The 25,323-nt window shown below is 37.7% G+C and overlaps 1 protein-coding gene across 1 annotated transcript in view; it reads left to right on the top strand.

The window, feature by feature from the left end:
• The window catches only part of PRMT8 (protein arginine methyltransferase 8), a 161,583-nt gene that overhangs the window by 96,854 nt on the left and 39,406 nt on the right, over window positions 1-25,323 (top strand). Inside the window, exons 4-6 of the mRNA XM_044679091.1 lie at window positions 4,070-4,133; window positions 23,680-23,822; window positions 24,640-24,727. Coding sequence (XP_044535026.1) covers window positions 4,070-4,133; window positions 23,680-23,822; window positions 24,640-24,727 — 295 coding nt within the window. The remainder of the gene's footprint in view (window positions 1-4,069; window positions 4,134-23,679; window positions 23,823-24,639; window positions 24,728-25,323) is intronic.

Below are 25,323 nucleotides of genomic sequence, written 5' to 3'. Positions count from 1 at the left end.
TAAGGGTAAATAACAAATATAGCTTGCTTAGATTATAGCAAAGAATTTGACATGTCTCATGCTATTCTTGTGGATGAAATGAAGAAAAAGACATGAGTGAGATGAGTAAGACATGGGTTGATTTGAACTTGGTTCAATGGACATAGCAAAAGAAAAATGAGTCATTTGTAGTTCAAAATCAACTTGGGAGACCCTGGGCAAGTCACTTGACCCCCATTGCCTACCCTTACCACTCTTCTGCCTTGGAGCCAATACACAGTATTGACTCCAAGACAGAAGGTAAGGGTTTAAAAATATCAACTTGGGAGGAGATTTCTTGCAGAATGCCTTAAGAACTTTGCTTCTATCATGTCTAATATTTTTATCAATGACTTGCAAAAAGGCATATATGTCATACTTATCAGATTTGAAAGATAAGGGTAAAACATAAGTGTGAGGGATAACTAATAGTTTGGATAATAGAGTCACAAGCTAAAAGGAGCTTGGAATGCTTCACTCTTGAACTAAGTTGAAATCTCATAGTGTTAAGTGTAAAATCTTATACTTGAGTTAAAAAAATAAACCTACCAAACTATCTCAAGTATAAAATGAAGGAGGTGTGATTAGACCATTTCTGCAGTATTGTCTTCAAGCTTGGGCAACAAATTTTTAGGAAAGATATTGCTATATTAGAGAGAACCCAAAGAAGGGTGGTTTGGATGGCAAAAAACCCCTAAGATTATCCCATATGGAGATTAGTTGAAATAACTGAGGATGCTTACCCTGGAGAGGAGTAGAATTCTAATCAATCCAATCAATCCAACCAACCCAATCAAATCATTCAATCGATCCATAGCTACTCACTACGTTCCAGGCACCTAGCAAAATGCTGGAGATATGAAGACAAAAGTGAAACACTTCCTTCCTGCAAGAGCTTCCATAGGGAAGAAAATATGTGCATATATGAGTAATAACACAATATGTACAAAATGAATACAAGGTAGTATGGAGAGGGGCAATATGTTTAAGTCACTGTGTTAGGAGAACACTGAGTTAAGAAGTCCTAATGAAAAACAGTCTCTACTCACAAGGATATTATATAGCTGCCTTCACATATTGGAAGGACTGTTGCATCCCAAGGGGGCCACTTGCTCTATATTGCTCCGAAGAGCTGATCTTGGAACAAGGGGAAGAAGTTGCAAAGAAGCAGAGTTAGACTTGTAAAGAAAAACTTCCTAGTCAGAGATATGTAAGAGTGGAATGGGTAGCCTTCGGTATTAGGTCCAGCTAGAGGTCTTCTTTAGAATGAGATATTCATTTTCAGGGACTGGTTGGACTGAATGACTTCTGTTCTCCCTTTGAACTCTTATCTTTGAGGTCATATGTAGTTCTGTGATTTTATAATGGTCAGTGGGAGGGAGAACATAGAACAGGGGAAGATGCTAAATGATTCTCCCCACCAAATCCAGTTAAATATGGTGGAGCTATTTATTTGAAAAGCTGTATTTTTTAAGAGCAAGAGGGAAAACAGATTGTAAGTAAACCACCATAGCTCACACAGCTGGAATACAGTAATGGAGAAGCCACCATACAGAAATTTGGTTACATCTCCAAAGATGACTGTGCCCAGGGAAGGGCAGGAAGTACAGGGTTTCACTGTAGTGCTCTTGTGTCTAGAAGAGGGGGAAAGGAAAGGAGCCAGAGCTACAGAAAGAGAAACAGATTGTGATACTGAGATAGAGAGAAACTGAGTGAAAGTGAGAGAAGCCAAAAGAGGCAGAGACTTAAAGAAAAAGAAAAGAGAGATGGGCAGAGCAAAAAGACAGAGGTTTAGGCAAAAGGAGACTAGATAAAGAAATTCATAAAAACTTTACAGATCTATTCCAATGGTTCTCAAAGGTGATCAACAAAAAGTAGAGCATCTAAAGGTCAAAACTATTTTCACAATAATGCTAAAATGTTATTTGCCTATTAAAATGCTCCACCCATTTCCAACTACCTATAAGAAGCCAGATTTTCTTTGACTACTTCAACTAAAACAATATTTCATGACAGGGTGACTGAAGAAGTAGTTATAAGAATCTAGGTATCATTTATTAAGCTAGGCATTAAAGCAATTTGCAAAAAGATGCAAAACAATGTCATTTTCACTAATTTTTTTTGTTTTGGAAAATGAGGTTATTTGCATAAACATGTTATTATGTTAATATGTAACATTTTTAAATGAACTAATAAAATGATATTTTTAAAAATTATAACTTAATTTCTAACAAATGATATATTGATAGATATAACCAAGGGCATGCTGGTAAATGTTTAACGACCATCTCTCCAGGAAAAAAAAAAAAAGCTTGCACAACAATACTTTTAAGTTTAATCTGAATTATTAACACTTTCTCCATCACTTGCTTAAGTCTGGACCAGAAGCATCAAATACTTGTATGACAATGCCTGACCAACTTCTGATTGCATCCTGAAGTAGATTAAAATGTAACCGTGAAATATTTAATAACACAAATAAAATACAACACAATATGTAGATAATATTAATATATGGTTATTTAAATCAATATTCAGCAACAGATATCTTTAGTGACCTGTTTCTATTTGATTTTTACACCACTGGTCTAGACAATCAACAAAACAATAAATCAATCCCTGATTTGTAGCTTTAACTGACATCTGGGGTATAAATGCTAACACTAAATATTTATCATTCTGTTCCAACTGGTTCCAACACACAATTAGATATAAGCTGCCTGAGTAAAAGCTTTTTCAGGTCCTCAGTAATTTAAAAGAAGTTAAAAAGAGTCCTGAGACTAAAAAGTTTGAGAATATTAGATCTAGTTGGAAGGAAGGAAGAAAGGAAGGAAAGGAGGGAGGGGAGGAGTGATTAAGGGAGGGAGGGAAAGAGAAAGAATTTCAGATTGGAAGGGATCTCAGTGACATCTAGTCCAACCAGTGCCTGAAAGGAAATGTCCACTATCACATCTCTAGCATGGGATCACTCAGCCTTTGCTTGAAAACCTGCAGTGAGAAGGAGATCTTTAGCCCATTTGGGGGACCAGGAAAATCTTTCAGGAAGTTTTTCTTAAATGCCTAAATGTATCTCTTTGTGACTTCTACACATTGCTCTTAGTTCTTGCTTTTCTCTGTCATTCACTATCACTATGATCCTTTAATCTTCTTTTCTCCAGCATATTTTACAAACAAAACAAAATGCCTTTTCTTCTATCCTTAGCTTCACCCACTTCTTTTCATTCTAGGATTTAGATTCCATTTTCTCATAAGTCCTTAAAGTGCTTTTGCATTCATCTTAAATTACTTGACCTTCCTTCCATTTTCGGTACATTCCTTAAAATAGTTTAATAAATGTTAAATTGGATGAAGAATTTCCTATACATTCATATTGGAGATTTTATATACCTTCCCCTTTTTCCTGCTAATCAGAATCTTTTCTAGGTGGGAGGATAAGGAAAAAGAAACATGAACAGAAGAAAAATAGAGCAACAGAGAGAGAGATACATAGAGACAGGAAGACAGACAGAGAGACACAGACAGAGATAAAGACGCAGGGAGGGATATAGAAAGATACAGAGACACACAGAGTCAGAAAGAAGCAAGAAATGAGGGAGAGAGAGAAGTAAACAGAAATAGGGTGAGGGTGTCATGTGGTAGTATTATAGAATACTGAAGATTGTAGGTTTTACGTCCTAGTTGCATTCAAATTGAGTAATTCTGGATTGGTCACAGTTAGAACCTAAATAAGAGGTTGCCTAATGGGACTACAGCTGTGAGCCTAAGCCTAGAATGGGGTGTGAGCCTGTTACTCAGGCTATTTTCTGAACACAGACCTGGATGTCAATGATTAACCCTATTAAAACCTACTTAGTACATAGGTTATCACTTTCTAGTTCTACCAATAATTTGCAGTGGTGTTAGAGAAGTCTCTTTACTTCCTTGATTCTCAGCTTTATTTCCTCATTTGTAAAATGAGGGGATTGTACAAGATGAGCCATGAGCTCCCTCCCAGCTCTAACATTCTGCAGTTCGTCTAACACCTCTCTCCTTTGTCCCACTCTCCTTTTAGATCGAATGCTCCAGTATTTCTGACTACTCAGAGAAAATTATCAAGGCCAACCACTTGGACAACAGTAAGGCAACTCAGATTATCCCCTGGAAATGTGGAAGCAGTGGGTGCCCCTGATTTGGTTCTGTCATTTACATGTAAATGATGGCCTTTCACCTTCAACTGGCCATAGGGTATGGTGATGTGGTCAAGTGCCCAGTCCCCCCACTAAGTGGCAGTAGTCCTTCCCTGGGATGGTAGGTAAAGGACAATGGCCTTTTCAGATCCAGCTGTGGTTCCAGAAGATTTTTGAATCCGTGGTATGATTATATCCTTAAGTCTCTCACATCCACCAGAGTGATCTAGGGAACCATTTATGTATTCATATTCCTACTTCTCCAAGAAGAAGGTCCAAGCTTACATTGACTTACACCATCTTTAGGGCTCTGGCTATAGAGAGTCCAGTGATCTCATGTAGAATGTTACCAATGTCTACTAGCTAGCCTCACACCCAGAAGTTCCACTTTCCTCCCAAGGGAAAGGCCACGGAGTGACCTAGAATTGGTGGGGAGGGGAGGGGCAGGTGTTCCCCCAACCACTGGATAGATGTTTTCCTACTCAGCCTACAGGATTTCCTGCTGATCATGTTATGGGCTGATGGCACTTGAAAGTCTATACTAAACAAACAGAATGGGAGAAGCACTCCATAGTTCCACAAGTGGAAAAGCTTTGTCAACCAGTCAGGCAGACAACAAATTGGATTTAGCCTTTGCTCAGAGCAGACAGCTATTCTAGGAACTATGAGGTTCTGAAAACAAAGAATAAGACCTTGTTTCTAGCCTTGAAAGGCAGCCTAATGAGAGGAAGGAATGGATGGAATGGTAAGACACCCGAATCAAATGGAGATAAGATATACATATATATGTATGTACGTATGTATGTTTATGCTGATATTCCAAACTTCATCAGTGTGGATGTTCCCTTCAGAGTTTAGCAAACAGGCTATGGCTAAGAAAAAGTTGTCATCTCATGGTCATCCCTTCAGTGATGAGTGTCTCTGACCTTTGTAAGACTGATCTTCAAATTATATATACATAATCTGTCACTCAGGACATAGCCTTAAAGCCTTCTTAACTTGTTAGAACCTGCCAATATTTGTTATCATCTGGCTGCATAGCCTCTGATAACCCAAGGTCACTTCCATGCTAAGATGAAGCTTTTGTAAAAGAACTTTGAGGAGGAAAATAGAGGAGAAAAAACCCCTGGAAGAATAGATATGGTTTTAGCTGTACAAATATATGTATTTTTATATAATATAACCATTATATATGAATATATACCTATATGCATGCATAATATGTATGTATGCCTACATGCATAATGTGAGGATAAAAGGAGATCATATATATGTATATATATATACATATATGTATATAAAGTACTTTGCAAACCTTAAAGCACTATATAAATAATATTTTATATATATACACACGCTAAATCTACAGAGTTCAGAGACCTCTTAATTCTGGGCCCTCAATTAATTATCCCATGGTAATTATTCCCAAGCTTCAGATTTTTTGTGGGTCAGAATCTTCTCTCTTATACCAGAGCTCCTACTTAAGTATTCATTTTTACTAGTCAGTCAGAGGTCACAGTTCCCAACAAAAACATTTAATGAAATAGGATAACAACCATAGAACATGACCCCTGTAAAGTTTGAACTCATTCTTCCACCAATGCAGACACAACTAGTGGGAAGGGCACCCCTTCAAAAGAGAACATACATGGGGCACCCACATTTATAGAAAATGGGTAACTGGGGCACCTGAGTAGAGAGACAAATGACAGCTCTAATACTACAAAGCTGTCAGTGTCATCTTCTGTTGTTATCATTCTGCCTTCTCTGGACCTCTCTCTGCTAATCCTAGTCAAGTTTCACATATCAACTGCTCCCTGCAAGCATTGTGCCTCCACTGTTCTCTGCTAGGCATGCCATATTCCTGTTCCCCATTAGGCACTCTGTTTCAACTGCTCTTCCATCTAAGAGATCCTAATACCCTGTTCAATGTCCACTAAAAATACTATGATCAAATAGGACTACATTTTTCAGCTACCTTCACAATTTCCCAGAAGCAACCCTTTTAGGGGAGAACTAAAGCTCTTTCAGGCTTCTCCTGTGCCTCAGCTGTAGTTCTCAACCAAGAATTCCATACATTTTGATGCTTATGATTAATAATCTTCTTAACTGGTGGCTGTGAAATTTCATCTCGACTTCCTGTTTATTTTTTTAGAAGAATGAGAAAAAAATGATTAAAACAGAAGGATTTACAAAAACAGCCAATAGTTTAGATCTTTCAATCAGGCTATACTAGTAGGTAATAGAGGCCATTTTTTACAATCAGGTCAGGAACTACACCTTGTAATCCTAAATGATTTTTATTCATGTCTTTTCACAATAGTAATATGCAGAAGTCTATTTAAGTTCACAGTGTCTTTCCGATCTCCTTTGGGAAATCAGTGATTTTGATTCTACTTAAATGAAGTTTCTTAATTCTATATAGAATATCTCTATATATCTTTGATGGATTTGTGATCTCACTGATGTATCTTTTCCTTTTAGTGGTCCCTATATGCTTTTTCCAAGCTGTGAGACTTTTGTCCAAGTTTTCTTCCACTTATGGCCCATCTCAGAGAGCCAAGGGCATTCCCTAGATCTCTTGACATTCTATATGGACCAATGAAGATATACATAAATTATCTTTTTTCTCAGGATACTATACGCATTACGTATAAATGGAGATTTTGAACCTTATACTTCATCCCCCATAAATCCTTAGTTTTCCCTTTAATTCCCTTTAATCTCTCCTGTGCCTCCATGTTTGCATGGTCACATTATTGTTTTATAGTTGGCTGTAACTCCTCCCTCCTTCTCTTTGGTTCCTGGGAGCAATCTGATTAGTACCTTTTAGTTAGTCTTTTTTGTTAGTTTATTATTAATAAAATATTTATAGATATAGTATTTAGTATTTTGCATATTAATTTTAATTTCCACAATTTTTCTGTTACAACTAATTTTTCAGAGACTTTGGCATTTCCGAGAGAATGGCATATCATAATGTAGATGAAGGCATTCTTTATCATTATTTTTTTGTCCTCTCTACAAAGTGCTGTTTTGGTGTCTCTTTATGGAGTAGAAGTAACCTTGCATTATTGAAGGCCATGTGAATGGAACATAAAATGTGGCAGGCTCTACCATACTGGAATAGATTTCCACATGGTCCCTACAGTGATAGATGGTTACATTTCCAAGAATCAATCTGCTAAGTGCAGAGGAATCATTATGAGTAGCCTGGATATCAGGTGTTGAGTTATTTGACTTTAACACCTCATGTAATATTGGGAGAATATTAATATTACTTTAAGTTGGGTCTTTACAGAAGGTAGGAGATTGGGATCACTAAAAACAGTGTAAATTTTCCCAAACTTGATGCAACCCACTTTCCTATTCATTTCTGGAACTATATCATTGTTTAGATAACAGAGCAAAATATCCACACCAGAGAAATTAAAAAGTACCTACCCAATGCATATCTCATACTAATGCAATGTGCATTTTTCCATTTAATTCACCTTCCCAATGTCTGTTAGACAAAATCTCTTTCAAAAGATTATGTGTGAATTTCATTGATTTATAGTCTTCCAGAGTCGATGAAATAGTACAATATTCTTCGTGAATGAAAGCATTTGAAAAATGATTCCTCGGCAATTCCCTCTAATTTCACTTGATTCAAGCCATTTTCAATGACACTGACAAACACCTTAGATGAGCAAATATATCTCTGGCTTATGCCTCCCTCAATACTGTTATTCAGCATATATCACTGATGCTCTGTGATTGCATCTATTATAGATATGGCATATTTTTAACATAGGAAACATTTTTGGAAAAGACTTCTAAGAATGCACTTTGTTCTATGAATCAAATGATTAAAAAATAAGCCAACAATAGACACAGTGAAATATTATATTCTTCATGTTTTCCAGACTGTGGAAATGTATTTTGCTATAGAGGGCCATCAGGCTTCCTATTCTCTTTCTCTGTTTTCATTAATGATACCCTTGAAGTATACTTGAATAACTTTCATAAATATTTTACAGAAATTAAAACATAAAATCAGAAAATGGCAATACCTTCTTGGTACTCTTTGCTTGTTAAAAGTACAATATATGGGCTTTCCCATTATTTTGAAAGCTTTTCCTCTGAGATATTTTGAAAATTAGTGCCTAGACATCTTTACAATTATATTGTCTCCAACATGGACTTCTTTGATCACGTCCAGTGTCATGATATTCATGACTTCATCTTCCTCATTAAAGTACAAATGTGACACTTTCACTCTCATCATTGATGAAAATAGATCAAATGAATTCAGTCAGTTAGCATTTATTAAGCGCCGGCAATGCCAGGCACTATGCTAAGTGATGGAGATACAAAGAAAGTCAAATGAAAGTCTGTGTTAAAGGAGCTTATGATCTATTGGAGTAAAAGAACTTGAATGCCTGGAGATTAGTCACAGACATTCCTTCAATATCATGGCTGGTCTTACAGACTAGAAAGGAGGGCAGAAAAAGGCAATACAGCTTGCTCTCCTTCCTTCCTCTCTCTATTTCTGACTAATTGACTTTTATCATTCTAGACAGAAAATTCTACTCTGATTGAAATAATTTTTAGTAAAGTAGAATTATATAGTCTCCTTTAATAACTCAATCTGGTTTCTAAGCTTCTTAGACCCTTCTTCTCCCCAGATCCTCACCATAATCTGAACAGATATTTCCTTGGGAGGGTAATCCTGAGGGGATTGATCTAAAACATTCAGATAAGAAATGGAAAAAATGAAATTCTCAGAATGGAAACCACCAAGAGATGGATGCCCTTGTTTCTTACTTTGCCATGCTTTCAAGCTGAGAACAAAGCATTAAGCATTGTGGTTATCTAGAAAATATCTTTGTGCTCAGTGGAAGATATCCAGGACTTTTTTTATAACCTTCCTAGCTTGATACAGAATGCTCATTATGCTTCTGAAAGGGACAAAAGCCAAAACCCGAAGTCCCAAGAAAAGAATGGAATAATAAACCCCACTATTCTTATGCCTATATAGCAACACACATGTGCACACACACGAAATTCCACTTCCTAGATTTTCTAAAGACAAAAGCATCAGCACTTTTTGGTTCACCAAGGGAGAGGTAAATGGGGAGTAAAATCGTCTCCCTATTGTTCCTTGTATCATCCGCCCAGTATGGAGTTCTGGAATTTCAGAGTTTGAAGTACCTCAGAGGTTATCTAGTCCAACTCCTATCCTCCACCAAAGTTAATGTTTATTGAATTATTACATTGAATTCAATTGAATTAGTGGTGCAGTGGATAGTGTCAGGTCTGGAGTCTGGAAGAGTCATCTTCCTGAGTTCAAATCTGGCCTCAAAAGTGATCCTGGACAAGTCACTTAACCCCATTTGCTTCAGTTTCATCTGTAAAATGATCTGATTAAGGAAACGGTAAACTACTCCAGTATCTTTGCCAAGAAAACTCCAAATGGGGTCATAAAGAATCGTACACGACTGAAACAACTGAACAACAACAAATAATGACTACCATCAACCTATATTTCTAATAGGTGGCCATTTAACTTATGTTTAAAGACCTCCAATAATGAGGAACCACTCCAGAGTTTATGTAACCCAAGTTATACTTTGAATTAGTGGAAGAACTGGGCTTAGAATTTAGTTCTCTTGATTCCCAGTTCAATGTAGTTTCTATTTCATCACACTGGCTCTGACCTCATTTGAAAATGGGCCCAGATCTGCATGAAAAAACCTGAATACAGATATGTGATTTTTAATATGGCTCCCTATGCATATATATGGCCATAATAAGCAAGTTGTGAGGTACCTGACAAACATTATAGACTTAGAAAGGGATGCAATGATCATAAGGATATGGATTCAACAAAAACAAATCTTGCTCAACTAATTCAATGATACTTGCTGAAAGGGAGTGAGTGAGGAGGGAAGGAGAGAGAGAGAGAGAGAGAGAGAGAGAGAGAGAGAGAGAGAGAGAGAGAGAACTTAATATATGGACCATTCTGCTCACATTCTACTCAGTAAGTAAATGTGCCTCTCATATGAGTATCTCTCACTGGACCTAGTGTAATTATAAAAATCTCTTCATCATACCTAGTGGCAACTTCTTTTTTATGCTTAGGATTAGAGAGCTAGCTAATGAGAGGGACAGTCTTGGTTAGCCTTCTTACCATTCCTGGTCAGCCAGTAATCCCTTATTTTGTTCCTTCTCACTTCCTTGAATTCTCTCTTCGTGGTGAAGCAGTGTAGTGTCGTGATCACACTCTAACTTAATCACACTTAGGTGTGAACCCTTTTAAGAATATTTTTCCCCTCATCATCTGTTTTCCTGTCTGCTAGGTTTTTTGCCTAGTTTTGTTTCCTTCTATATGAATAGAAGTCCTGGTTCCCATCTCTCCTTATCAAGCTTAGCTCAAAGTCAAGAAAAATAAAGCTTCCATTCAACTATTTTGATAGCAACTATCTCAGATCCATCTGTTCTCTAATATAGACTAACTTCCTTTAAAGACACCCTAGTTCATTTCCAGCTAAAACTGTTTAGCAATACTCTGATGTACTTTATGAATTATATATGGAATTTTCTAAGAGTAATTTTGACTCTATGTCATCTTTATCATACTGCTAACCTATCTTAGAACCTAACTCCTATGTAAGATGAAATCCCACGTATTTCTTTCTGTTTTTTAAACAAAGTTATTAGGCTAGTAGATAAAGTGACAGCATAGCTGGATTTTATTAGTGTATTTGACAAAAATCTCTTGTGGCCTGCTTAAGAACAATATAAAGATAAGCAGACTAGAGCACTGGAGAGTTAGATAAGTTCATGATTGATTGACTGACAAGATCTAAGGGCAGTGATCCATGCCAACCCAGTTCTCTGGTGGAATATTCCAGGGACCTGTCCTTGGTAGTGTTTTTTTTTCCAAAATTTTAATCAATGAAATATAATTTTAAACATAATGAACTTGAGAGGGTTAGAGAAATACATCAACGGAAACATCTGAGGTCTGAAACAATTTCGACAAACTAGGATGGTGGGCTAAAGCAAAAGATGGAATTTAATAGAGAGAATGTGAAGTCTCACACATGGGTTAAAAAAATTCAACTACATAAATGAAGAACCATAATTACCAACAATTCATATGAAAGAGATCCTAATATTTTATTGGATTCTAGGTGTGTGTTATGGCAGCTAAAAAAGTGAATGTGCTCTTAGATTAAATTGAGAGAAGCAGAGTATCCAGGGTGAAGAAGGTACTAATTACATTACATGTTGACCCTGCTCAAATCACATCTGAAGGACTGTGCCTGATTGTAGGGGCTATCTTTCAGAAAGAACATCAACCAACTGGAAATTATATAGAGTGTAACTGGCTTAAAGGATGTAGGAATGCTTAGCCAGAAGAATAAAAAAGACACGGGAAAGGAGCACATATTTGTTTTTAAGAATTTTATGAGTTTTCATGTGGAAGAGGGATTAGATTTGCTTTGTTTGATCCCAGTGAACAATATGTAGAAATTCCTGGAAGGCAGATTTTATCTGAACATAAAGAAAACATCTTAACAATTAGAGCTACTCCAAAACAGACTAGACTGTTTCATGAAATAGTGAGTTCTCTTTCACTGAACACTGCATGACCATAGAAGCTAGGTAACCATTTTAGATGCTGTAGATTAGATTTATGCTTGGAGTAGGGGTTGGACTAAAAATGACATTAGAGGTCCCCTTCTGCCCTTCAGTTTGATGATTCTAGAGCTTTTTGATTAATCTATTGCTGGGCTTAATTAGTACAGTCAATGTTGGAGGTGGTAGTTGTTGAAGAGAGGGCAGGTTAAGAGAGGAAAGAAAAATTTTCACAGTTCAGATGAATTGTGAAGAGATACATGAACAATAAGACAGATATTACAACTGCAAAACTCATGTCCTTCCATGCAAATCCAGGAACAGAGAGTATATTTTTAATTTCCCATTTTTCTATGTAAGTCACGAAATATATCGTATTTTAAAAATATAAGAGTTTCTGTGAATATCTTGGCCCATGTATAATTTAGACGTAAGAAGGTAGGAATGAAACCTAAATCAGAGATAACTTAATGTAGAACTGAAAGGGCCCTTGAGAGTAACTGTCCAACTCCCTCATTTTCCAGATAACTAGACCAAGAACCAGAGAAATTACATAGTTTGCCCGAGGCCACATAGGTACTAAGCAGTAGAATCAGGAAGTATTGACCTCTCTGATTACAAATCCAATGGTTTTTCTTCTTTTTCTAAATGTTAAAGTGCCTGATTTAAAGACTTTTCCAAAATCTATCAACCTACGACAACTTTCATTTGCCTTCCTAATTTCCAATGGTTTTGTCCATCTTGACCAACACTATTCTTCCATAGACAACATAGACCTTTAGAGATGGAAGGAACTTTAGAGATAATAGCATCACAAAATCATGTAACTAAAGCTGGGGAAAAAACACCCAGAGATCATATTTTTCCAGCCTCTTCACCTGACAAATGCAGAGACTAAGGCCCAGAGAGTGAACTGACTTGCTCATGGTCATACAGTAAGTTAGTAATGTTAGTATGAGCTCTGGGACTAGAATTAAGTTTTCCTGACCCCTACCATTTTTGGCTCCAGGGAAATTTATAATTGAATTTTGGTAACCCCTTTAGCAGTCCACTGAGTCTGCATCTCACAAAGAGCTGACAGGCTCATTGAACAACTTGACTTGTTTAGAATTAATAGCTAGAATTAGAAAATTCTAACTTGGACACAAATAAAAACAATCCCTATATGTGAAGGCTGGCTTCTCTGGTAGAAAAGAAGTACTCCAATTCTTCTTTTGCTCTCTGTGAGGTCAAGCTTATGGGTCAAGGGACATTCTATATTGAAGAGGCTTAAAAAGAATGACATTTCATAAGGGAGAAAACCCATTTTATATTATATCCAGGAGGTAGAAATCATTCAGTCTTTGCTTAAATAATTTTAGCAAAAGAAAACTCATATTTCCAGAGGTATCTCATTCCACTTTTGAACAATGCTAATTACTGTGTTCCTCCTCTCCCATTTACCTTGAGCCCAGCTCTCTCATCTTTAATTTCCCTGCTTTGATCTTAACTCTGCACTGTGACCAAAGAAAATGTCGACTACACTTTCCACATGACAAATCTTCAGATATTTAAATATACCTACCATGTCCTCCCTATGTCTTCTTTTTTCCAACCTGAAAATCTCTACTTCTTTCAACTATTCCTTCCAGAGAGTGGCCTTAGTTTCATATCCATTCCCAATCCTGTTTGTTCCTCACTGAATATACTCTTACTCCATCCCATGACCTCACTTTCAACTTTTTTTTCAAATAGCATCAAAAATGGATGATCAGTTGATGAGGTCAGATTAGATTATCTTTCTGTGCTTTAATTGGTGTTCTCTTTTCTTTTCTTTTCTTTTTTTTTAAACTCTTAATTTCTGTGTATTGGCTCCTAGACAGAAGAGTGGTAAGGGTAGGCAATGGGGGTCAATTGACTTGCCCAGGGTCACACAGCTGGGAAGTAATTGGTATTCTCCATAACTCCAATGAATACAGCAAGTGTTCAGAATATCTGTAATGGATGACATTTCAGCATTAATCTAACTAATCATCTATTAATCAGCAGATTACTGTTGATCTGGCAATTGAGATAATCTCTGCCAACCTGGCTAGGCAAATTCTCACAGAAGGACAATGGGTGGATCTTTCTAAGAAGTAGGACTTAAGTCTCATTATAAGTATGAATCTTGCAAGGACTGATGGTGACATTCTGAATTGTACGGTGGTCTAGGGTGACAGAGGAAGGGGAGGAAAACAATGAAGATGGAGGGTTGTTGGGAAGAGTCTTTTCTGGCAGTGAAATTAAGAGGTGAGATGTGTTGTAAACTTCAGTGTGACAACTCTGATATGTGACTCTTATGTGGAACAACAGAATAACTTTAGATTTCTATGGAGCAATTAGAAGAGGTTCAAATAATGTTGTACTGCTCAGGTTGGCCACTATCCCTTTAACAAAATAGAAAGATCCATTTTTATAATGCTTAGATTTCTACAATGCCAGAAAAAAAAACGAAGAAACCAATAGCCAACCAACTAATACACACACAAACATTTAACTCAATCATTCAATGTTTACTTAAAGAGTTAGAGAAAATTTCCCAATTTAGAGTCTCTTGTTAGAAAATTTCCCAATTTAGAGTCTCTTGTTTCCTATTAAGTATTTAGCTACGATTAAGTATTTTAAAGTCTACAGATGAGGGCCATGTCATAGTCATTCAAACTTCCATTATCCTTGTAACATAAAAATATATCTATATAGTGACCTCAATGCAACCTTGAGCTGATGTTTTACTGGGAGCAAGTTCAGATTGAAGGCATAGGTCTAAAGAAGGTAGCTCTTTAGCTCCACAAATCCCTCTTCAGCTCCCCACCTTCCCAGCTGAAGGACAATATTTACTCCTCTGCCACCATCCTGCTTTAATCGTCAACTTGGTAGCACAGAGTATAATTTTATTATACTCGCCTACATAATTTTATTATACATTCCATATAAGAAAAATTATTCAAGTCAGCTGATTGCCAATGCTTTGCTAAGTGATAGAACTATTAATTCATTGATATAGACACATACTGGAAAAAAGAACCGAATTATATTGATGAAGAAATCAAAGCATCAAGTTTAAGTTGAGCTGATTAGAAGATGAAAGCGAAGCATCATAGGTGGTCAGAAGACTTGGAACCTAGTCCCTATTCTATCTCTTACTAGCTTTGTGACTTTGGGTAAGTCATTTCCCTACTCTTAGATACAATTTCCTCATCTATGATATAAGCAAGTAATCTATGCAAACAATTTCCTGATATCTAGCCCCAGTCTATTTTGAGTACAATTCTGCATCACTAACAGTCCATGGGATATTTTCCACTAGATATCTCACAGACATCTCAACAAAACAGTACTTATCTTCTTTTTCCTTAAACCTTTATTTCTTCCGAATAAAACCTTAGGTTAGTCTTGTCTGTAGATGGCTAGGTGGTCCTATGGAGTCCTGGAACTGGAGTCAAGGAAACCAGAGTTCAAATTCAGCCTCATAAAATGAACCAGCTGTGTAACCCCTAGACAAGTCATTTGACCTCTGTTTGCCTCAGTTTCCTTATCTGAAAAAGGAGCTAGAGAAGGAACTGGCAAACTACTCCAGTGTCTTTGCTAAGAAAACCCCAAATAGTGGCATGAATTGTTGAATATGACTGAAAACAATTCAGCAACAACAACACATATTTCATATTTATTTATATGCCTTTGCTTTTTAAAACTGATAGAAAATAAGTTGCTTGAGAGCAAGGACTGTCGCATTTTTGCCTTTATATCTTTAGAATCTTTCGTAGTTTCTGACATATAATAGGCACATGATGAATGATTGTTGACTGATTGATTTATGAGGTGACGCTGCACAAAAATGATAATTTAAAGTTTAAAAAATGCTTGCTTTACAGATTATTTTTCATAACCAAAGTTACACAAAAAATAACCCGGGACTGTAATCCAGGCCTCCTGACTGTACCCTAGTGCCTTTCCTACTGTGCCATGAAACCTCTTTAAGTCCATCCAGTGATAGAACTATTAATTAATTGGTATGGACACATACAGAAGAAAAATCTGAATTATATTGATGAAGAAATCAAAGCGATGCAGCTGTGTGACAAGAAAAATTTGGCATAATACAAAAGAAACCATATTCAGAAAGTGGATAAGAGAGAACTGAAGTAAAAACAAATAGAAACAGAATCTCTCTCTTTTTTCTATACTAATGCTCAGTGTAATTTTTCCATTCTCCCAAGCAGTGAATGAGTTTGTGGATCTGCTCACATTGGTCCCAATTTTAGATGAATTCTAGCTTCTTCTGTATACAACAAGGTTGTCCCCAAAGCATTCTTTGTTCTGGGCAGAGGCCATTGGAGGCTAAGAATTGGGTCACTTAAGTATGAATATCTATGCAGTTTCTTTCATTATTGGTTTCAGAATACTAATATCTTTCTCTGAGAGGGTCCTGGAAGCTGAGCTGATACAGGAATTATGTTTGGCGTTTCTCAGGTTGTTTAGGACATCAAAATGTCTCTGATGCTGGTGATTATGTGTCAGAATGACTACAAAAAAAACTGGCCCCTGAGTATTTAAAATGGGATATGTTGAAATCCGAGCACCAAGTGGAACTCTGAATGAGAGTAGGCTTCAGAGCTTGAAGTATAGGCAGGGCATACCAACCTCCTTCCTTTGTCAGCACCTACTCTCTTTCCAACTTCTTATCTGAAAGTTTGGAGCCTCTGCACTAAGGGCTCAACACAAACAGCTGGGTTTGTGTTGAACTAAGAGGATTCCATATCCATACTACCCTCACTCTTGCCCATATACAACTTGCCAGGGTCTTCTTGTCTGAGCCATTGGTTCTCCAGACCTGAAGACATTGTGACTTTTTTTTCTTTTTCTTTTTTCTTAAAACCCTTATCTTTCATCTTAGAATCCATATTAAGTATTGGTTCCAACACAGAAGACTGATACAGACTAGGCAATTGGGATTAAGTGGCTTGCCCAGGATCACACAGCTAGGAAGTGTCTGTAACCTCCTGTCTCCAGGCTTTCCTTTCTATCCACTGAGCCACCCAGCTGCCCCACTATGACTCTTTTAAAAAAAGTTTTATCTTAATTTTATTTTAATAACAAATTTACACGTCCATTTTCCAAATGTATATGATTCATATTGTTTCCCTCCCTTCTTCCCTCCCCCTGCCCAGAGTTGACAAGCAATTCAATCTGGGTTATACATGTATTATCATTCAAAATATATTTCCATATTATTCATTTTTATAAGTGAATAATCTTATAAAACCATAACTCCAAAACATGTGCCCCAAAAAAACCAAGTGATAGGTCATATGCTTTCATCTGTACTCCTACTCCAACAGTTCTTTCTCTGGAGGTGGATAGCATTCTTTTTCATAAGTCCCTCAGAATTGCCCTGGATCACTGTATTGCTATTAGTAGCAAAGTCTGTCACATTTGATCGTCCCACAACATTTCAGTTACTGCGTATAATGTTCTTCTGGTTCTTCTAATTTCACTCTTTATCAGTTCATGTTGGTCTTCCCAGCTCTTTCTGAAATCATCCTATTCATCATTCCTTATAGCACATTAGTATTCCATCAATATCATATACCACAATTTGTATAGCCATTCCCCAATTGAGGAACATCCTTTTAGTTTCCAATTCTTTGCACAAAAAGTGCAGCAATAAATATTTCTTTTTTTAATAGGTCCTTTCCCATTTACACTGTGACTCTTTTTCACTGACTCAATTACTCTTACGGCTCTCATTCATAATCCTGGTTCTCCATATGACTTTATACACCATGTTCAACCCATTCAATCACAAACAGTGAAGAGGGGCTATTTTACAGTCATGTAGGACAAGGGGATCACTTCTGAATAAAAGGTACATGTTAACGCTTTGTTAATAACTGATATAATAATAAAAAAAAAAGCTTCAAAAAGTTACAGTCACCCAATGTCTTCCTCAAATAACTACTTGCTTTTCAAATTGATCATCCCTAAAGTTCCAACAATATGTTTCTAGTTCTTTCTCTCTTTTCCAGAGGAAGGTTTGGTAGAGAGTACAATTTCTGAGGTCCTGGATGGCAGTTCCCAACAACTTCTAGTTTAATATTGTATGCGTCTTGGGAGTATTTACATATATACCCTGTAGATATTTGGATAATTATTTTCATGTTCTTTCCACCATTATAATGTGAGTTGCTTGAGAGAAGGGGCTTTCTCTACCTTACTTTGCATCTCCAGAACTTAGCACAGTGCCTGGAACATAGGAAGCACTCAAGAAATGCTTGTTGACTTGACCTGACTCCTTCTCCTCACTTTCCCACCACCAGTGAATTTTATAATGTTCAAATGAGGTCTCAGTTTGGGTGAAAGTTTTCTCATATTCCCACCTTTGAATGGTGCCTCTTATTTCATGGCAAGATACACTTGTTTTATTAAATCTATTTAGCTTTGTTCTTCATCCTGTTTCCTCTGAACCTCAGCTACCTGCATTTTCTTCACTTCTCTCTTAGCAAATTATGCTTGCAACTGCCTCTGTGGGTTAGCTACGGTTTGGCTCACATGGCCTCTCATTTTTCAGCTTGAAGTCATTCTTGTTCCCTTCTCTAATTCAAACTGCTCTTCATGATCATTTCCTAACACACCTTTCTTCTAAGTGTCTTGTTCTTTATCCGACTGTTCCTGGGGTCTATCAAAAAGTAACCACAATCATCCTTCAATTCACTCCTTGCATAGAAGTTTACCTAGAACATGGCTTACCTTTGTATCATGGAGCTTTTTGGCAGACTGGCAAAGCTCATAGACTCCTTCTCAAAATAATGTTATTTGTTTATATTCATAATTGAAGGAAATGCTAGATTCTGCTTAGAAACTAGTGAAAATAAGGTTGTATTTTTTTCCATCAAAGTTCATGGACCCTGCTGAAGTTTATCCATGGGCTCTCCAGGTCCATGGAACTCAAGTTAAGAACCCTTGATATAGGCTCTCTTCAATTCAGATATATCATCCCTAATTCCCTTTCAGGATATGAAAAACATTCGTTTCTAATTCAAATCTCATTTTAGCCAGTGATTACATCTACCCTCTCCAAAGCATGGAATTGGGCTCTAATTTGTTATGGGAGAATCAGAGGGGCACCCGTTGGACTCTTTCCACTGAGTTTCCCTAGAGGGATATTGCTCAAGGTTCATTTCAATACATCATTTAATAAATTAAACAAACATTCATTAAGTACTTGCTCTATACAAGGCATTGTACTAGACACTGGGGCTATAAAAATGAAAATGGCATAGTCCTTGCCCTCTAAGAACTTCTATTCTCCCAAGGGATACAACATGCACATAGGAAAATAAGCATAATATCATTTGAAGAGATGAAAAGCTCCAAGAACTAGGAGGGATTAGGAAAGACTTCAAGAAAGAGATGGCACCTGATCTTAGCTTTGAAGGAAGCCAGGGATTCTAAGAGATGTCATTTAGAAAGGAAAACATTCTGGGTATGGGGAACAGCTTGAGAAAGAGTACAGAGGAGATGGAATGCTGAGTTCAGAGAACAACAGTGTCATGCAAAACAGCAGGAGCAGGAGCAAGACAAAAGACAGGAAGTTCAGAAGATGCTTGGTAGGGAAGAGGGTGCATTTTTACTCTCATGTGGGAAGGGGAATAATATAAAATGTCAGGAAAGTTGGGGTGGACCCAGACTAAAAAGGGTTTTAAATGCCAGACTAAGGATATTGTATTTTCAGCTTAAAGGCAATAGAAAGTTCTCAAAGATTTTTGAGCAGGGAAGCAATATGATTGGACTTGTGTCTTGGGAATGTAGAGGATAGATTGGAGAGGAAAAAGACAAGAAGTACAGAAATTAATTAAGGGGCTATTGCAATAGTTCAAGGTAGAGGTAATAAGGGTCAAAATTAGTGTGGTAGCTCTATGGATGGAGATAAGGCATGAGTTGGATTTGAGAAATATGATGGAGATCTTTGCTTGAGAGAAAAGGAGAATTACCTATACCAACAAGCCAACAAAGGGCCTTGACCTCTTAGAAAAATATGGAGTGTGCTAATTCACATTGGCTTCATTTTGAGGAGCTATGGTCTTTGTCCTTGAAGATGTATTTTTTTCTACTCCTCTAGAGGCTCCTGTTTTTCAGTCATAGCTCAGATGCCTAAACACTGGAATGCTTGTCTGTGCCAAGTAGCACCCAACTGCCTAGGTTGCAGGCTACCCTGGCTGTTAAAAAACACTTCCATTGGCTCCTGTTTCCCCTGAAGTACTGCCACCTGGGAAGTAGTCTATATTCTGGCCCAGACTCATAAGATGCTCCACTAGTTTCCAAATGTCCAACTGACCATCTCACAACTGTTCCCCTTGGCTCCCTTACTGGAGTCATCAGATCCTTTATGGAGACTGAGGAAGGGAAAGGATGACTGTATCCAACATAAAGTTAGTGATATTGTTATGGACCATTTGATGTCACACTGATCTTGAACCCACTTGAGCTCTAAAGCTGTTTGTGACCCCCTCTTCCTCCAAACTCTTCCTTCCCCTTTCCCCCCACTGCAAGGATGACCAGAGACTCAGAATTCTGCTATTTAGATGGGTTTGATAGGGTTTCTTCAGGAATGTTATATATCTACCCTGAGACTCAGAACTTTCCAAAATCTCTTCACTTTAAAAAAGCACTGGTCTCTCTTGGCAGCCTTCTTTCCCCCTCTAGGATTCATTATCCTCTTTCTCATAATTCAAGGCATCAATTCCCTGCACTTGGAGCTCAGTACAAACTGTCCTAGCCCTTGCATTTTTGCCTCTGGGTTCCATAGCTCATAACCCATAGTTACTCTATAAGAGGTCAGCTGGGTGATGCCTTTCACATCATAACACATCCAGAGTCCCACACTTTGGCTCAATCATACACCCCTATTCCCCTTCATTCACAGTCCCTTTTTTTGGACCAGTGAATACCATTCTCACAACCCCACTGGGGGCTGAATCTACCACTAATGTCCAGGATTCAGTCACCAGTGCCAAAGACTCATTTTGATGATGGCTAAATAGCTTGGGAGCTAGAGGATCTAAATAAGGACTGTCTGCCCCTGACACCTTCCCCCCATAGCCTTTATTGTTCGTTATATTGTTGGTAAAATATGGTAATACCTGGCATTTATGTAGCATTGTTAAGGTTTGCAAAGCTACATTAGATCAATTTTGTTATATATTTCCCATTTACATTTTAATTTAGTTCAACCCACTTGGGTGTGTTGTGGGTTAACATGATATGTTGGTCACTAACTGGTCATTATTAAGTATTGGCCATTAGTGCACAGGCCATGTTTTCACCTACACACTGGATCATCTTATCCTTACAACAACCCAATGAGGGATGTTCTACAGGAATTATTATTCCCATTTTACATATGAAGAATCCAAGGCTCAGAAAGGTTAAGTGACTTGCCCAAGATCACATAGCCAGTAAGTGCCAAGGGCAGGATTTAAACCCAGGACTTTTAAATTCCAACTCTAGTGCCCGATCCATAATTTCATGATGCTGAATGGAGGAAGTCTCATGTGACTGATCAATTCTTTCTGTCCTCCTGCAAAGATGAAAACAACCTAATTCCTGGTGTTTTCTGCAAGTGGTTTCCATTTACACAGTGATCTGAGCAATTGTTGGAATCGTCAGTCAGTTAGCTCTAGCCTTGAAAACAGCAGAATATCTATTGTGTGTAACACCTTGTTCTGGGCATCATTGATGGGGTGGGTGGATAGGATGGAGGATGGGGGATGCAAGGACAAGAGGGGAATTTACCACATTGCAGGCCAGCCCATAACCCTATGCCTCCACCTGGCTTTTCTGAGTTTTATGTGAAGCTTTTAGGGTATCAATATGGTATTAGTGAAAGAATCACTGGATTTGGATTCAGAAATCTTGGCTTTTCATTCCAGGGCTTTTGCTAATTTACCAGACCACCCCAAGCAAGTCACTTTCCTTCTCAGTTTCCTTATCCAAAAAAACAAGGGAGTGGATTATTTGATCTTTCTGACCTATTCTAGCTATTAAGCTCTACAATTCTTTTTTTCTAAGTGCTATTACAATTTGGAAAAACTGTGTTCACAAAAAGCAAGACCAAGCCAACTCTGCAAGTAAATTAATAGATGCATAAATCCTGTAACTTTTTGCTGGTTCTTTTCAGATAACAAACTAATTAGAGATTTATATCCCTAAACCTCATTTGGATAACCCTTTATCAGTGATGCTGGTGAGTTCTGGGTCAGACTGACCTGTTATGATAATAGTTTCTCTAAAAGTTCTCAGAGCTTAATTCAGTGTAGTCTCAGTGGCCTCTATTCCTGTAAAATTTCCCACCGAATATTTTTATTTTTATTTTATTTTATTTATTTAGAATATTTTTCCATGGTTACATGATTCATGTTCTCTCCCTCCAACCTCCCCATAGCCAGAGAGCAATTCCACTGGGTTTTACATGTGTCCTTGATTAAGACCTATTTCCATATACTAATATTTACATTAGGGTGATCGCTTAGAGTCTATATTCCCAATCATGTCCCCATCGACCCATGTCCCACCAAATCTTGATGATGGGAGATGCCTCATTTTATCTTTTCTGGGTTTTTCTTTCTTTCTGCCAGTGGTGGGTAGATAAGTAGGGAAAGAATCCAATCATAAGCAAGAGTGAGGTAAGATAAGGGTAGGCAAAAAGTTTGAATAAATGTCACACTGTGTCACTAACCCCATAACAGAGTAGACAGGATTGTTCTGTGTTTCTGTATGGTTTATAGCCTAACGGAAGCCACCTTGTATAAAACTTTATTAACCTTTACAAAAGTACTTCCCTCATGATTCATCCTAGCACAGAACTGATCTTAGGGTCCTGAAGATTATATCAACAGAGCATGATGTCTGGTAAGTTCTACCATGTTGGAAAGGCGTACCACGTATGCCTGCTTTCTAAGAACCAGCTTAGATAGGTTGAGAGACCTTTCACTCTGGCTGGCCACAAAGTGTTGAATTCCTTGGCCAAGAAAGAAAAAGAGCCATTGTTGTGCCTCTTTGTCTTCTGCCATGGTGTTGACAAAGTGGCAGGAGGTGGGGAAGGAGAGAAAGAACAGACTCTTTATTTTTAAAGAATTTTTAGATCATCTATAAACATAAACTTCTACATTCCATGTAATGTTGAGACCTACATTGGGCTGACTCACGGATCTTCTTCAGTAGTACCCTATTGCCTCTGGAGATAAGATTCAGCCTCACACTTAGAACCCTTAGTAGTCTGGGTCCCATCTTTCTTTCCTTATTTATTTTATATTATTCACAGGAGGACATGGACAAGAGTTGTTCAGAATGAGAAGGCATGGATTAATTGCCCTTTTTTGCAAAGGGAGTACTCACATTGAAGAGCTCACATTGAAATCTAAGCGTGTTATCAGGCCATTAGCAATTCTAGCTGTCCAAAAGTGGAATGGGCTCCCTTGGGAGGTAGTAGGTTTTTACTTAGTGGAGATCTTCAAATTAAGCTAGGTGAGTGTTCATCAGGTACATTAGAGGAGAAATCCTTATTCAGGTAGTGGTTATACCAGATAGGCTCTAAAATCCCTTCCAGCTCTTAGTCTGTACAATTTTATGGGATACCTAACAATGATTCAGAGAAACATATCAGGAAAGCGTTAGTTCCCCCAAATCAAACTGAATCTAGGTGAACTGGGGGTAGATGGCATAAAGAAAAAGAGGGAAATATTTTGGGGCGGGGAGAGCCAGCACTGACAGTTGATCAGTTGGACTTTCAGCAGTTAATTTTCTGAGATTTAAAAATATTTTTTTCTCTCTTTTTTACTTCTAACAGTCATCACCATATTTAAGGGTAAAGTGGAGGAGGTGGAGTTGCCAGTGGAAAAAGTAGACATCATCATCAGTGAGTGGATGGGTTATTGTCTTTTCTATGAGTCAATGCTTAACACAGTGATCTTCGCCAGGGACAAGTGGCTGGTAGGTGTCCTGCATGTTGCCCTCCTTGTTGGATTGCTGGTTGACCCACAGCTGTGCATCAGTCTTTTGACTAGAGAAAGGTTAGCCCCTCTTGCACCTCTGTTCATTGAGACTTCCTAGATTCCTCAAGTCAGAAATGCTTTTCGATGGTTTCCTCATTTGGCCCCTATCCCTAAAACAGGTCTCCTTCAAAGAAGGTTGACATAATCCCACCTCCTTTGCATATGAAGTCCATTGCAGTGTCTAAATATTTTGGTAGCTGTAAAGTTTTCCTGAATGCTTAGCCCTGGCTAGTTCAGATAAAATGGAAATATTTCACTTGGTTCAGACAAAAGTCAGGAAAGGCAGAATTAAGTTTTAATTAAATATGAAGCATCCAGAGGTGCATATAAGCTGAGATTCTGAAGAGCATTATTAAGAACTTTTGAGCTCTGCTTTCTCCTAAGGAAAAAGGCCCGTTTCCCCTCCCCACCTTGACCTTATCTGTACAGCCCACTTCATCCTTCCATTGCTCTCCTCCTGACTCTTTGCAAAGTTTCCTCTTCCAAAAGTTCTATAGGAAGCATTTTGTGGTAAACTTTGGGCTTGTGGGTGGGGAAGGTGAGGAGGAAGAGGATCCTGCCCAGCTTGTGATAGTCATCTGGGATATGCCCCAAAGCTCCAGTGAAGGCTATCATTGTCCTCACCACAAACCAGGAGAACATGAAGCACTGGCAATGGGGGGGCTTTGTCTAGTTCTTCTATGTGCAGTTCAAAATGTGATGTCTTTGTCAGGTGAATAGATTACGAGATCCATTTCCCCACAATTCATCAACAGAAACCTGGAGGGCTTATGTTTCCAGACCGGGCAGCTTTGTACATGGTAGCAATTGAAGACAGACAGTACAAGGACTTCAAAATTCACTGTAAGTAATCTTTTTTGATCAGTGTTGGGTTTTTGTTTGTTTTCTACTTATTGAGCTTCTTTGATGGGTCAGGCCAGAACCTCTTGTACTACGAAAATGGCCTTTCCTATTCCCAGCAACTGATTGCATTAATTAATGTAGGGAATTGCTAAAAGAGTATGCATTCTTACTTCAAGAGTTCAGGTTTTAATATGTCTATTCTTCGGTCTTTAGGCAGGATCTAACAGGAGTTTGAAATTGAGAAGAGACTTACCTTTAAGACTTTCAGGCTCTCTCTATTTGAATTGCTTTCCTCACTACTGTGGAAGAAAAATCATTGAAGAGTTGTTTTTTTTAAATATGTTGCTCATACGTTGTTGGAATCTACATAAATGCATCTTGAATGAATGAAAAAATAAAAGGGTAAATGAGTGAGTGAATGAATGGATAACTGTGAACAAAAAAGCAAATGAATGGATACAAATGATGAAAAATGAATTGGAGCAGAATTGGAGCAGAGACTTAGTAGCAGATAGCAAAAAAATCTTTGGAGATGGGAGGTCCCAAATGTTCTCATAGTCACTAACAATGAATTTCTGGACTCATGATTTTCTGGC

This window comes from Gracilinanus agilis, chromosome 5 (assembly GCF_016433145.1).
Source record: "Gracilinanus agilis isolate LMUSP501 chromosome 5, AgileGrace, whole genome shotgun sequence".
NCBI lineage: Eukaryota > Metazoa > Chordata > Mammalia > Didelphimorphia > Didelphidae > Gracilinanus > Gracilinanus agilis.
The sequence above is the reverse complement of the archived record's forward strand: the minus strand, read 5'-3'. Positions and strand labels throughout refer to the sequence as shown.